Source organism: Nuphar pumila, chromosome 2 (genome assembly GCF_984573655.1).
Source record: "Nuphar pumila chromosome 2, dmNupPumi1.hap1.1, whole genome shotgun sequence".
NCBI classification, from domain to species: domain Eukaryota; kingdom Viridiplantae; phylum Streptophyta; class Magnoliopsida; order Nymphaeales; family Nymphaeaceae; genus Nuphar; species Nuphar pumila.
In genome coordinates this window covers 35,336,867-35,349,565 of record NC_143250.1, presented here as the reverse complement: position 1 = coordinate 35,349,565, position 12,699 = coordinate 35,336,867, and the positions used below count along the sequence as shown (strand labels likewise).

The 12,699-nt window shown below is 39.8% G+C and overlaps 1 protein-coding gene across 2 annotated transcripts; it reads left to right on the top strand.

Annotated features, from left to right (window-relative positions):
- The first annotated feature begins 880 nt into the window (after positions 1–880).
- On the top strand, positions 881–11,914 carry LOC149845237 (extra-large guanine nucleotide-binding protein 3-like). 2 transcript variants are annotated; one of them, XM_089995632.1, is made up of 9 exons: positions 881–1,393; positions 2,501–3,729; positions 3,947–4,084; positions 4,751–4,855; positions 4,972–5,157; positions 8,711–8,888; positions 9,693–9,937; positions 10,902–11,074; positions 11,223–11,914. In XM_089995632.1, the coding sequence occupies exons 2-9, from the start codon at positions 2,641–2,643 to the stop codon at positions 11,803–11,805; spliced, it is 2,697 nt and encodes an 898-aa protein (XP_089851758.1). In that variant the 5' UTR covers positions 881–1,393; positions 2,501–2,640; the 3' UTR covers positions 11,806–11,914. The 2 variants fall into 2 exon arrangements, with proteins under 2 accessions (XP_089851758.1, XP_089851759.1); XM_089995633.1 differs by having other exon boundaries at positions 1,249–1,393; positions 9,693–9,847.
- The last annotated feature ends 785 nt before the right edge of the window (positions 11,915–12,699 follow it).

The following is a 12,699-nucleotide window of genomic DNA, read 5'->3' as shown; positions in this document are numbered from 1 at the left end:
TTTGGTATGGGCAGATACAGCTGAATCGGTGGTCAAACTATTCAGGGCCAATACCAATACTGACAACATTAGTACAGATAGCGATGGTAGTGGATCGGGGTGGGGGACAAGGTCTTCATCCCCACCCTGTCTCAAAATCCTACCCTCCATTCCTGCCTTCATTCGGCACGGGTTTTGATTTTAACCTTCATCCTTGTATGGGTTTTTATTTTAACCTCCATCCCCGCCTCTATTCCCATTTTATGCTTTTCATTCTCCGGTCTAAATGGGCGGGGCAGGGCGGTGCTCCTCTCTCTTCCGGTCCACTGCCATCCCTAGGTCCGAAGTCGGCAGAGGAAAAAAAAAAAAAGACAAAGAGAGTGATATTGAGATTTGATAGGGGTATTTTGTTTCAAAAGAATGAGTGTGTGTGTGTTTCCTCGCACCGATGAAACGGAGGGGGAGGGGGGCGAGGGACGGATCGCCGAGGACGGTGGTACACGGTGGGGTCCAGTGGAGGTGGGGCCCACATTGGGGCGAGTAAGAAGAAGCGGGTTTTTTCTGTGTGGGAGTTAATTGAAATAAGGGAACAGGCCCTGCGTGTCCTAACGTGGATGGCGTTATTCTTACAGTTGACGAGTAGTAAGTTTCCTTGTTCGCCCCCTCTTTCTCTCTCTCTCTCCCCTCTCTATCCAGTATCAACAATCTTGTTGATGTGAAAACTGAAAAACCCTCTCTCTCTCCCCCTCGTTTGACTAGAGCCCCTGATATTTGTTAATGTGAAAATACTCTCTTCTCTCTCACTGTGGAAGAATGAAGAATGTGATGGTAATTAATTTAGAGGGAGCGGTTCCTCTCTCTCCAGATGACTTTAACAATACCATCTCTCTTTCTCTCTTCTGACAAATAGTTGAAAGATCGCCTCTCTCTCTCTGGCACCCAAACCCCCTCTCTCTCTCTCTCCTGACAAATCGTTGAAAGATCACTTTTCTCTTTTAGAGCCGTTCAACCTCTCTCTCTCTCTCTCTCTGGGTCATAAGTGGTTTACTTTTCTCCTTTTAAAACCATTCGACTTTTTTCCCAGCCCACCTTCCCTCCCTGTCTCTCTTGGGGGTTGTTGCTGAGAAAATTACCTCTCTCTATAGAGAGAGAGGTCGAAGGTCACGTTTTGAGAAAGGAAAAGCAAATTCAAACAAGGATCGCTCGCTCTCGTCAGGTGTTGACTTTCACCTCTCCCCCTCGTTCCCTCCCTAAACACTCTTCTTCTGCTCTAAGAGAAAATGAATGAATGATGCCTTGCTTTTCTGTTACCCAAATCTGCACTTTTCTTAATCTTCTCAACACTAAAAGCGGCGTTAAAGCCACGCCCGAACCCTAGCTTTTCGCTTTCTTGACTATGATGCGTGTTGTTGAGGTAACCATTTATCTGTTAGCGAATTTATCGGATTTTTTCTTCTAATTAATGGTGGTCTTTGTGGATCAAGTCTTGTGTTCAGCTCATCTCTTCTATTGATTATAGATTTGTTTCGTTTTCTCTTTCTTTTCGTTATGTTTCTGCCATTTTTTGGTGAATTGCTGCCAAGTTTTCTGGAATTTGCTGAATGTCGAGCTCATCTTGTTTTTTTTTGGGGGGGATCTTCTTTAGTGTAAATTGTGAGATTCGTGGAGTTCTTCCATTTGTTATAGTGTGGTGTGGTGCGATTTTCTAGATTATTGGATTTTGGCAACCGTTTTCACTCGGTTCCTTAGAAATCGGATGTGGTTTTAGCCCGAAATGGTCTTAGAAAATTTGAGTTTCTTTTTTTCTTTATTGTAACGGTAGTTCCATATTTGGGAAGATGGCATTTTGAATAGCTAAATACGGGTTTGAGGGAACGTTGTAATCTCCATTTCACGCTCCTTCGGTCCTACCCTTCAATGATGGAATTCTTCCTTTTACTAAATCTGTTTTGTAAATCTAGAGAAATCTCGGTCAGTCGCTAGTTTTTTGTTGGTTGAGACTACTGACCTTCTTCACCTGAATATGGACTTCATAGATTACTTGGTATGGAGGAATTCTTCTTCTTCTTAGCCCAAGGGATCTTGGGTTCAGTTGTATGTGTGCCCACTAAAAGGAAAAGGAAAAAACAAAAAGGGCACGTTTTGGATTGTTAGTTGGTCAAAAATTGTGGGATGAACGGTTTCCAAGTATTAACTGAGTGATGTTGAACATGGCTGGTGCTTACTGGCGAGATATTAATGTATATTTTCATTAGGTTATCCTGTTGATTTTGTGAAATACAAGGCCGTTGGTTGTTATGGAATGAGTCTTGTGAGGTTTTTAGTCTGTGTAGATTTTATTTAGGTTCTATTCTCGGAATGATTCTGAGATTAGTCAGTTTGTCACCTGTTTCTTGATTTCCATTATGCTTTTGGAATTGAGGATTAAGCTCGTATGGTTTTTTCGTCAATGATTTTCTGTTATAGCCTATGGAGGTTTGAATAATTTGGGTCCCTTTTGGTTTGTTGGTTGCTTTTTCAGGTCATCTAAAGCGTCATGTGTTTTACAAGTCCACTATTTGGCCTGGGGGGATATTCAACAGGCTCTTATTGTCAAGGATTAGCTCTCCACTGAGATGTTGGCTTTGGTTGTAAGATTGAAGTGAGTGTTTGCTAGCAAAAATGGCAGAAGCGGTCGACGAAAAGGGTTGGCAGGACTTACTGAGAAGAATGCTTCCTCCAGGGGCTCCTCTCCCAGAGTCGGGCAATCTTGATTACTCCATTGCCGTCGAGTACAGTGGACCACCCATACCTTATGAAGTTCCTAGAGTTGAACCTGTAGATTCTGCCATACCGACAGCGGCCATAGCCAATTCTTTACCCGTTGCAGGGAGTTCAGGGACCTATTCCAGTCCTCCTGTGGTAGAACCCATCTCCTTGCAGAAAACAGTTCCTGCAAATTCTCGCCTTAATACTCCAGAGCCAGCTGGAAACCATGATCCTGACCTCGATGAGGCTGATCCTGATAAGTCAGGAAATTCCTCTGGCACCAATCAGTTGGTTTTGTCCCACTTAGCTGCATATTCAAGCCCTAGGCTGTCACATAGCTCGGAATCAGCTACATCAGCTTTGCAGAGACCCGAGTCTTCGGCATGTTCACTTTCAGCTTCTCCACGTTCGGTTCATAGCCTTCCCAGAAGTCCACCCAGGCCAGCTATGAATGAAGGGAAGAGGACTGCCATTGTAACTTTCAATACTGTTGATGGGTCTGGAAGGAAAGAAGCAGGTTCTGTCCGATCAGCTGAGAAGCTGCAATTTCCTAATGCACGTAGAGGAATATCTTCAGAGAAGGAAAGGAAACGGGGGATCTGTAGTAGGTGTGGTAGAGGTAGCAGGCTCTCGGATAGGGAGTCTTGCCTTGTTTGTGATGCTAGATACTGCAGTAACTGTGTGCTTAGGGCAATGGGTTCAATGCCCGAAGGCCGCAAGTGTGTTACATGCATAGGTGAACCCATCAATGAGTCCAAGCGATTGACTCTAGGAACATGCTCAAGAATGCTATCTCGGCTGCTTAGTCCATTGGAATTGAGGCAAATTATGAAGGTAGAGAGGGAATGCTCTGCAAATCAGCTTCAGCCAGAGCAACTAATTGTGAACGGACGGCCACTGAGACAAGAAGAAATGGCTGAGTTGCTAGGATGTCCGTGTCCTCCACAGAAGTTGAAGCCTGGACGATACTGGTATGACAAGGAATCAGGACTATGGGGAAAGGTGCCACCTCTCTCTCTCTCTCTCTCTCTCTCTCTCTCTCTCTCTCTCTCTCTCTCTCTCTCTCTCTCTCTCTCGGTTGTGTGTGTGTGTGTGTGTGTCCGCACACATGTGATGCTTTTGTATTTCAAATACTCATGCCATAGAGACTGAGTTGGGTGTTGGATTGGAATTGAATTATTATAAGAACTCATATCTGTTGCTTTCTTTTTTATGAAAGGAAGGAGAGAAACCAGACAGGGTTATTAGTTCAAACTTGAATTTAGGGGGGAAGTTAAGTCCTGATGCAAGCAATGGCAACACAATGGTTTTCATCAATGGTCGGGAAATAACAAAGATTGAATTACGGGTGCTAAAGGTAATCTGCATCTACCCAAATGCTTATGATATAACTGTAGCAGTTTGATGGTTTTCACAGTGACATTCACTTAAAAGCCTCATTATTGATGCTCCCAATGCTCCTTTCTGGTTTTGTAAGCATTGTCATGGGACTACGTGTCTTTAATCCCCATCAGTTGTAATAAATGCAGAATTTCTGAAAATACAGGCGATATCTGATCAATTCTTTCCCTTTACCAGATTTCTTACTATAGGTTATATAAGAATTTTTTTGATATTTTTTAATACATGCGACTGTTCTTGAGGTTTCCCTTGGGGACCAATATAATTTTTACTCCTTTAAACAAACTATTCATGACTTTTTGATATTGAGAATTATGTCTACTTGTAACTCGGAGACTGGTTAATTTTAGTTTACATCAGTAATGATGGTTACCGGGGTATTGTTTGAATAAAACATTGTCTCATGCTCATATGGATGTATTCATTGGAACTTTTCCATGAAACCATGGTTTTATTCAATGTGTGAGATAATTTGGTCAATTTGTTGTTGATTCTGTACAGTTTAACACAATTGACATAGTCATGTGAGATGACTAGGTCGATCTTGTGGTAGTTTAACATGTTAAACAATCACTTTTCATTCTTTGGCTAGCTTGCTTAACTGGCTTGTGTGATGTTGCAGTTGGCAAAGGTACAATGCCCACCTGAAACTCATTTCTGGGTCTATTCTGATGGGAGCTATGAGGAAGAAGGTCAGAACAATATTAAAGGGAAAATATTTGAGAAGGTACCACTTGATGATGGAAGTACATTAAATCAATGTTCTAAACTTCTCTTACTGTAGTAGAATACAGGAAATATACTTCCTTGTGAACAGTTTTCCTTCTGATCTTTGCTAGGCAGGCGTTCACACGGTTGATATGTTCTCTGTTCTCTCTGCCCGTACTTCATGGGAATTCTCATGGACCACATAGTGATGCTACCAACTACTCCGCCAGATCTGTGCCAGAGTATCTAGAGCATAAAAAGGTTCATAAGCTTCTACTCCTTGGACTTCCTGGCTCAGGAACCAGTACCATTTTCAAGCAGGTATGATATCTGTCTTTTGATATTTTGGACTTTTTCTTTCCTTGTAGTTTTGACTAATTCCAACAGGAAATTTCTTCAACTGGTTTTCCCTTGCGCTTAAGCACTGAGCACATATTTTTTGTGCAGTCATCCATACAAGCACGTGTGCATATTCATGCGTGCATATTCACATCCTTTGACGTGCTTGTGTATGTGCATATGTATGATTTATGGGCTTGCTAAAATTTAGGTTCTGTTTGTTAACCACTTTCTCTATTTTTTACGTCAGCCATATAAGCATTCTTGCATCAACAGTACAAACCTTAGATGGTCAATATACTCAATGTGCTTCCACTTGACGAGCATGTTCTTTTGTGAGTAAAATCATGGATTCAAAGGATAATTGGTAAAAATGCATACTTCAGTCTGGTCCAATATTTTCTAGTTGAAGAACCCATACTCCGTTAAACTTTGTGCACCTATCTATTTAATAGAACAGGGTGGAGTAATTGGATAGAGGTGACCCTTGTGGATCATGATAGTGTGGATTCTGCCAATGTGCTAGCTATTGAAACTGTCAGTCATGGTAAAGGCTATAATGGGTAACATTTCATATGTTTTGAAGTCTTTTCTTAAGCCAGTACCTTTTTCCTGAAAACTCCATTAAAGAGTGTTAATTAAGGGTTTTTTAACCTATAAAAAGAACAGTTGAAACAGAAATATGTGACATAATCATCAGTAGGTGATTGACATCTTCGACATCTGTTAATGATGCTTGATAGCCTTGTGGGCATTCCCCATCCAGCATCTGCAGATGTTCTATTAGCAGCAATGAACTTCTCAAGCCAATGAGAAATATCTAAGTATAGGTAGTGAATTGGGAGGCTGAAGAGGCCTTTCTTGATGAGGGTGACTCTTCCAGGTAATAGTTCATTCTGGCCTTTTGATAATGACAGCCTGTTTCTCAGTTTTCTTAAAGCAAGTGTCCCAGGAAGCCAAGTTCAGTGGCATTTGTGGGGAATGGGCCTAATTGGGTACGGGTATTTGTGGTAGATCCATTCTTGTTATTTGGACATTTATTTGAATCTTTTAAATCATATGTGGATATTAGATCTCAAATTAATCTATATTTAGAATTAGGGTTTCTTTAGATTTCTTTCCCAATAAATAGGGATTAGTGGAGACTTTTAGAAAAGTTCAGAGGTTGGATTGGTTATTTATAGTTAATTTTTTTATTTCTTTGGTTTTTGGTAGATTTTAGTTTATTATAGAATAGTGTGCCGTACTTCATAGATTGTAGTGTAGATCTTTGATCCCACTTTGGGCCCTGCATCACTGTGTATAAAATGCTATTAAGCAAATTATTGGTTTACCATGGGAAGTTCAGTAAACAATGACATGCGTTTGTTTCGTATGCTTGTTGCAATTGAGACCTGTTTTGGATGAGGTTTTTTCTGTGAGTTTAACAGATAAGATTATATTGAATCCAGAACTCATAGTGGTTTTTCCAAGTAGCTAGTTGCAACATTACATTTTCATTTTAAGATCAGATTGAGGGTTGCATGGACTTACCCTTCTTGACACCAGATCTCCTCTTACAGATTGTCCTCAAAATACTTTGATGTACCATTATGTCCTTTCTTTTATCTGAGACAGTGTCCCCTGAAAATGGTGTGATCGTTATCATGTCACCAGCTTTTGTTTAAATTATTCTAGCCCTTTTTAACACGATACTTGAATGTATCTATTCTTACAATGTCTTGATATGTTCATGCCTTTAATGGTAGCTTGGTGCATTTGTGGACTGATTGAGGCATGGTGTTGAACAACTTGGTGATTTATTGCATGTATCATATTGTCAGTTTGAACCTAACTTTACTAGAGGTGTGCACCATGGTGGGATTGTACTTGGCAAGAACATAGTGTTGATAACATCTTTGTGTAGCGACTTGCCAGAAGTGAGAATGCAGAAAGTTATGAAAGACGTTACTGGTGTTTGATTGTGAGCCATATCCTACTCCGGGTGGGGGGATGGATTGAATTTCCAAGTCTTTTTGTTGGAAGGATGTCCTTTACATAAATTTGCTCTTGGCATAGTTTCAGTTGGATTGTGGGGATTAAATACATTCAGAGAGGTAACATTTTGGCAGCACTGCATGCATTTGAGGGAAAGAGGCTGCTCAGGCGGCATTGTTGTGTTGTGATTCTTTCTCTACTTTTTTTTGGCCATGGGTAATGACTGTAGATGGCAGAAGTTATGCACATTTTTTGTTCAGTGCTAAGAGTGGACTATTATGATCATCACTTTGTTGCATCCTATATTCCTGCAATGGTTAATCTGTTGCTTCACAAAAAATTGGGGATTCAAAGACTAGATATGCAACTAGCATCTATTTGTATATTTGTTGTTTGCCTTTTAAGGATGATGTTTAATGGTTTGATTGGTTTCTGATTTGGTACATCTGTTCCAATGTTGAAGAAAAGAAGTAAACTAGGTCAGTTTCAATCTGTGAGACCTAGAGTCGTACTCCAGGCATCATCACTTGATAAGATTTCGTTCCATCATCATTTCCATCTCATTTTGCATCCTCATGATATTAATACCAGGAAATCTCAAGTTTGTTTACTTACATTTATTTTCACCATGGGCCCATTTATTTCACTCCCATGGAAAGGAAGGGTCTTTCATGGGAAGAGGCGCAGATTTTGAAAAGTCATGCCAGATCATCCTACCCATGAAAGTTCTTTCATATAAAGGGACATATGAAGAGATTTACATATGAAAAGAGGAAGATGGTGGGAAAACTGGAGCCCACTTGTGCCAGCATGGCACTTTCCTGCCATGATGCTTGGATGTTTGTTTCATCCATGGTGGAAAAGAGAAGAAAGGGGATGCCAGCTCAGCAATTTCCTGTGAAAGCTATATGAAACAAACAGGCCCTAAAAGTATGATGGGTGCACATTTAGCCTCACTACAAAGTTACAAACTCATATGGAGGATATTTCAATGAAGTCCATCTCCTTTGGCATATATTTTTCAACTAGCCATTTTACATATAAGTTTACACTTTTCTTGGACGGTTTTTATGCATCATTTTCCCAAAGGGTGTCTTGACAAACTCATTTAAGTACAAGTATTGATGGTTATTGTTACGTGTATGGTGTACCTTGTCTCTTTCATCTTTTTATTGCTATATGCTTCGTTAGCCACAGGAAAGTTAGTCTTCCTGTTATTTTTTTTTGCTACAATTTTATGATTTTTCTTTGGGAGACAATTGTAGGTCGTTTGTAGTATTTGGTTAAAAACTTTATAGTGTTTGTTCTATGGTGGTCAATATAGTGTCAGCTTTTTCCCATAAAATACATTTTGTATCTGTCCTTGTTTTGTTTTGTATTTTTTCTTTATGTTCATTTATTATTCTGTTTGGGATGAAGGCGTTGTTGTTGTTGTTGTTGTTGTTCATTTATTATTCTATTTTGTTTTGTGTGTCATACTTTCCTCTGATTATGGTAGTTACTAGTTTCTTAATATTCATATCTTTTCTTCTGTATACTTTTTGGTACCAATGAATAGGCCAAATTTTTGTATGGGAACAAGTTCACCTTGGAGGAGCTGCAAAACATCAAGCTTATGATTCAAAGCAACTTGTACAGATATCTGAGCATTTTGCTTGAAGGACGAGAGCGGTTTGAGGAAGCGGCTTTACTCGAGTTGAAATCTCTTGATCCTCATGACCAAAACAATGCACAAGGTAATTGTCTGCAACGTTCTAGTTAGTTATTTTTTGGTCCAAGTTAATCAGTTCTGTAATGTTCATTGCCTTTTTCAGCTTTAAAACTTATGTGCAATACATAGCTAGGCTGCTTCTGGAAGTACCCTTGCATGGTTTTCCATGCCTTTTTGGTGTTGCCTTTGTGAAATGTGGACCTTCTAAATGGTAATTAATAATTAAACTTTAGCCTGTAGTGAAATTGAAGATTGTGTGAACTCTTATGGAAATTCTCTATGGTCCAAAACTCCAAATGTTATCATCTTACATGCCCAGTTCCAGTTATGCACTTTCATGAAACTAGTCACAAAAGTATTTGGTTTGTGTTATGATGTACGAATCTGAATATTTATAAGCTAATGGAACGTGAAAAAATTATCCCATCTGTCTTTGAATGATGGGTATCACTTTCTGGCCTTTTGGTTCTGCACAGTGTCCTTTGCATCTGCAGCTCTTTCCTTTCTAGACTAGTACCCTTATGGTGCAAGTGTTGTACTGGAAAGTCTTATTTGCTGATATGGGTAAGGAGGTCTTTAATTAGAAGTTTCCAGTGACTTCTGAACACCTTTTTTTCTGTCCATCAGAAATCATTGATTTCATATAAATATGTAAATGTGGTGTATGTATGTATTTGTCATGGATTCATCATCATGATTATATAATATTATACTTTTTTATCTGTTTCAATTGTTATGGGTGCATGATCATGACTATATAATATTATATTTTTTCCCTTATTATGTCAATAGTAGGAAACTGGCTCAGTTTAAATTGACATCATACCAGGAGAGAGCAATAATGAAGGCCCACCTGAATGCATCTATTGTATCAGTCCAAGGTTGAAGCATTTTTCTGACTGGCTCTTGGAGATAATTGCCATGGGAGATTTGGATGCATTTTTCCCAGCTGCAACACGTGAATATGCTCCACTAGTGGATGAGGTATGGAAAGACCCAGCTATCCAGGCGACATACAAGAGAAGAAATGAGCTTCATTTCCTTCCAGATGTCGCTGACTATTTCTTGGACCGGGTATCCTTTCAACACCTTATTCAACTTGCGGTACTTTGTTTTTCATTCATTTTCTTTTGGGTATACCAGTGTCCACTGTATTCAAGCCCAAAACCTTGTTCATTCTCAATGTATATTATGCTTGCCAACAATCAATCCTGTCGATCCTGCAGTTGCCTTGGCTGAACTCAGAGACTGAAAGTTGTCGACTATGCTCAGTCACAGAGATTGGGCCAAATAGGTTCATCTTAAAGTTAATGGAGCTGACCTGATAAGAGAGTATTATCAAATTTGTCACCACGATTAGGGAACTTTATGGCTCACTATGTTAGTCTTGGATTATTGTTGCTCAGTTAGCGTTGGAGGCAGAGATGGCTTTTTGTCGCTTTTTGTGAATGTGGGGGTTTTGTCCTATCCTGCTCCCTCTTTGGGTGCTATCCTTTATAACTTGCATGATGGTTTTATCTTGATGATGAGGTTTAGCCCATCCATGCAGCACTCTTTTTTAGACTGTGGTGGTGCATCTTCTCGCTAATCTGACCTTGGATTCTCATGCGCATATGAACAAAAAATCCTTTTGAACATCAGAAGCTTCATTAACAACTATTCCCAAGAAAATTTATCCTTCTCTAAGTTGCATGATTTTTATTATCCCAATGGACCGGCCTAAACCAGGCCTAGGCCCGGACCATCAATTGGCGAGCAGGGCTTGACTGGCCCTGGCCCAGTCAGCAGTGTCAGAACGGTCTATTAGTGGGCTGGGCCAGCTCGTTGCCCACCCCTAATTTGAAGTCAAGTTGGGAGCTTTAACTCCAATATATTCACAGATAAAATTAAGCTACCAACTTTTAGGCTGAGGAATCACAGTCCTATACATTGAAAACTTGCATCTTTTCTTAGATGTTTCTCTTTTGTTGAATGGAGGATTTTATAAGTTATTTTAGTTGAATTTTGTTGGATTCACTATGCTATTAACATTTTGCAGGCTATTGAGGTGTCAAGCAATGAGTATGAACCTTCTGAGAGGGACATCTTGTATGCTGAAGGAGTTACTCAAGGAAACGGCTTGGCCTTCATTGAATTCTCTTTAGATGACCGAAGTCCCATGTCTGAACCTTACAACGAAAACTCTGAGTGCCCATCGCAGCCATGTATAAGGTGACTTTGTCATTGTCTACATTTTTTATCTTGGTTGTAGCATTTGGCTCACACACACACAATTTTATCTTGAAAAATATAATTGTCATCTTCAAGCATTTTCTAGGATTCAGCATAAATCCTTGCATATTTTGTTCAATCTATTTAGATACCAACTCATCAGAGTAAGCACAAGAGGGATAAATGAAGGTTGCAAATGGGTGGAAATGTTTGAGGACGTCCGCATCATAGTCTTCTGTGTTGCTCTGAGTGACTATGACCAGTTATGGGCAGATACAGGTACCAACACCCTTCGGAACAAGATGATGCAGAGCAAGGAACTGTTTGAGACAGTGGTCAAGCATCCATGTTTCCGAGACACTCCCTTCCTTCTGATTCTGAATAAGTATGATCTCTTTGAAGAGAAAATAAAAAGAGTCCCTCTTAGTGTGTGCGAGTGGTTCCCGGATTTCAGCCCTGTGAGGCCTCACCACAACAATCAGTCTTTAGCACACCAGGCTTACTACTATGTAGCAATGAAGTTCAAGGACTTGTATGCGTCGCTTAGCAATAGGAAAATGTTTGTTTGGCAAGCAAAGGCTCGAGAAAGAGTGACTGTTGATGAGGCATTCAAGTATATTAGGGAGGTGGTGAAGTGGGATGAGGAGAAGGATGAGAATTATTTTGTTGCAGGGGATGAGTCGTTTTACAGTACGGATTTCAGCTCTTCACCTTTCATCAGGCAGGAGTGAGATCACGTGATTTGTGATGCAATTTGTTCATGGAAAGATAGAGGGATGTTGATTGTATCTGAGACGTGTGGGTGAGTTGCCTGTTTCCTAGTAATAAAATGAGCATTTGTTACCTCTCTCTCGTGTGTGTGTGTGTGTGTGATTATGGTGTCCTGTTTAGGCCGTTCTTTTTTTTTTTGCTGTGGATAGCCATTGCCTTCGCCAGACTGCGTTCAGTTTTATGCTTGATTTTAGCATATGAACGATATTATACCAACGGGTCTGCCTGGAATGTTTGTCAGTGAGAAACCCTCTCCAGTTTTACTTTCTAACTTTGAAAAATAAACAGTACAATGCGCATGTCTAAACCCTGTCAACAAGGGGTGAAAATGTGAAAAAAATAGGCTGATGTAATCCATGACTTTTGAAATGTGGCTATCAATTTATGTGAACTGTGAAGTCATGGAGATTTGTTCTAAAATTGAACTTGCTGATTGGTTCTATTACCAAAAAATTGTAAACAGAATATGGCAGAATATGCCTTCTGCTTTACCAACCTGGTTTTAATATTGTAACATGGCACACTAGTCAAGTTATTCCAATATGGCTTAGGGTGGGTGACTTTTTTTTAAGTGGTCATCTAGATTGGGCTGCCAAGTAATTATAAGTTTCCAAGCCTTTTGGGCATTTTAAATTGGATGCTTCATTTTAAGTCATCCTAGGGTTTGCTGCTATTTAATGGCTACGAACAAGCGAAGGTTTGAAATTTGGATGGTCTCAAGAGATTGCAAACTTAAGAATTGTAGTCCATATAACTATTTAAGCCCCAATTCTTGCAATAGCAAATACCTGATCTCAGGCAAGACTACAAGAGTTAAGCAAATTAAAATCATAATATTGTTAGCATTTTTTATT

Excerpts from the sequence above, each read along its gene's own strand:
- LOC149845237 (XM_089995632.1), top strand. The coding sequence starts at position 2,641 with ATGGCAGAAGCGGTCGACGAAAAGGGTTGGCAGGACTTACTGAGAAGA. Across the intron at positions 4,085-4,750 it reads TTGAATTACGGGTGCTAAAG|TTGGCAAAGGTACAATGCCC; the intron begins GTAATCTGCATC and ends GTGATGTTGCAG. Across the intron at positions 4,856-4,971 it reads AAGGGAAAATATTTGAGAAG|GCGTTCACACGGTTGATATG; the intron begins GTACCACTTGAT and ends TTTGCTAGGCAG.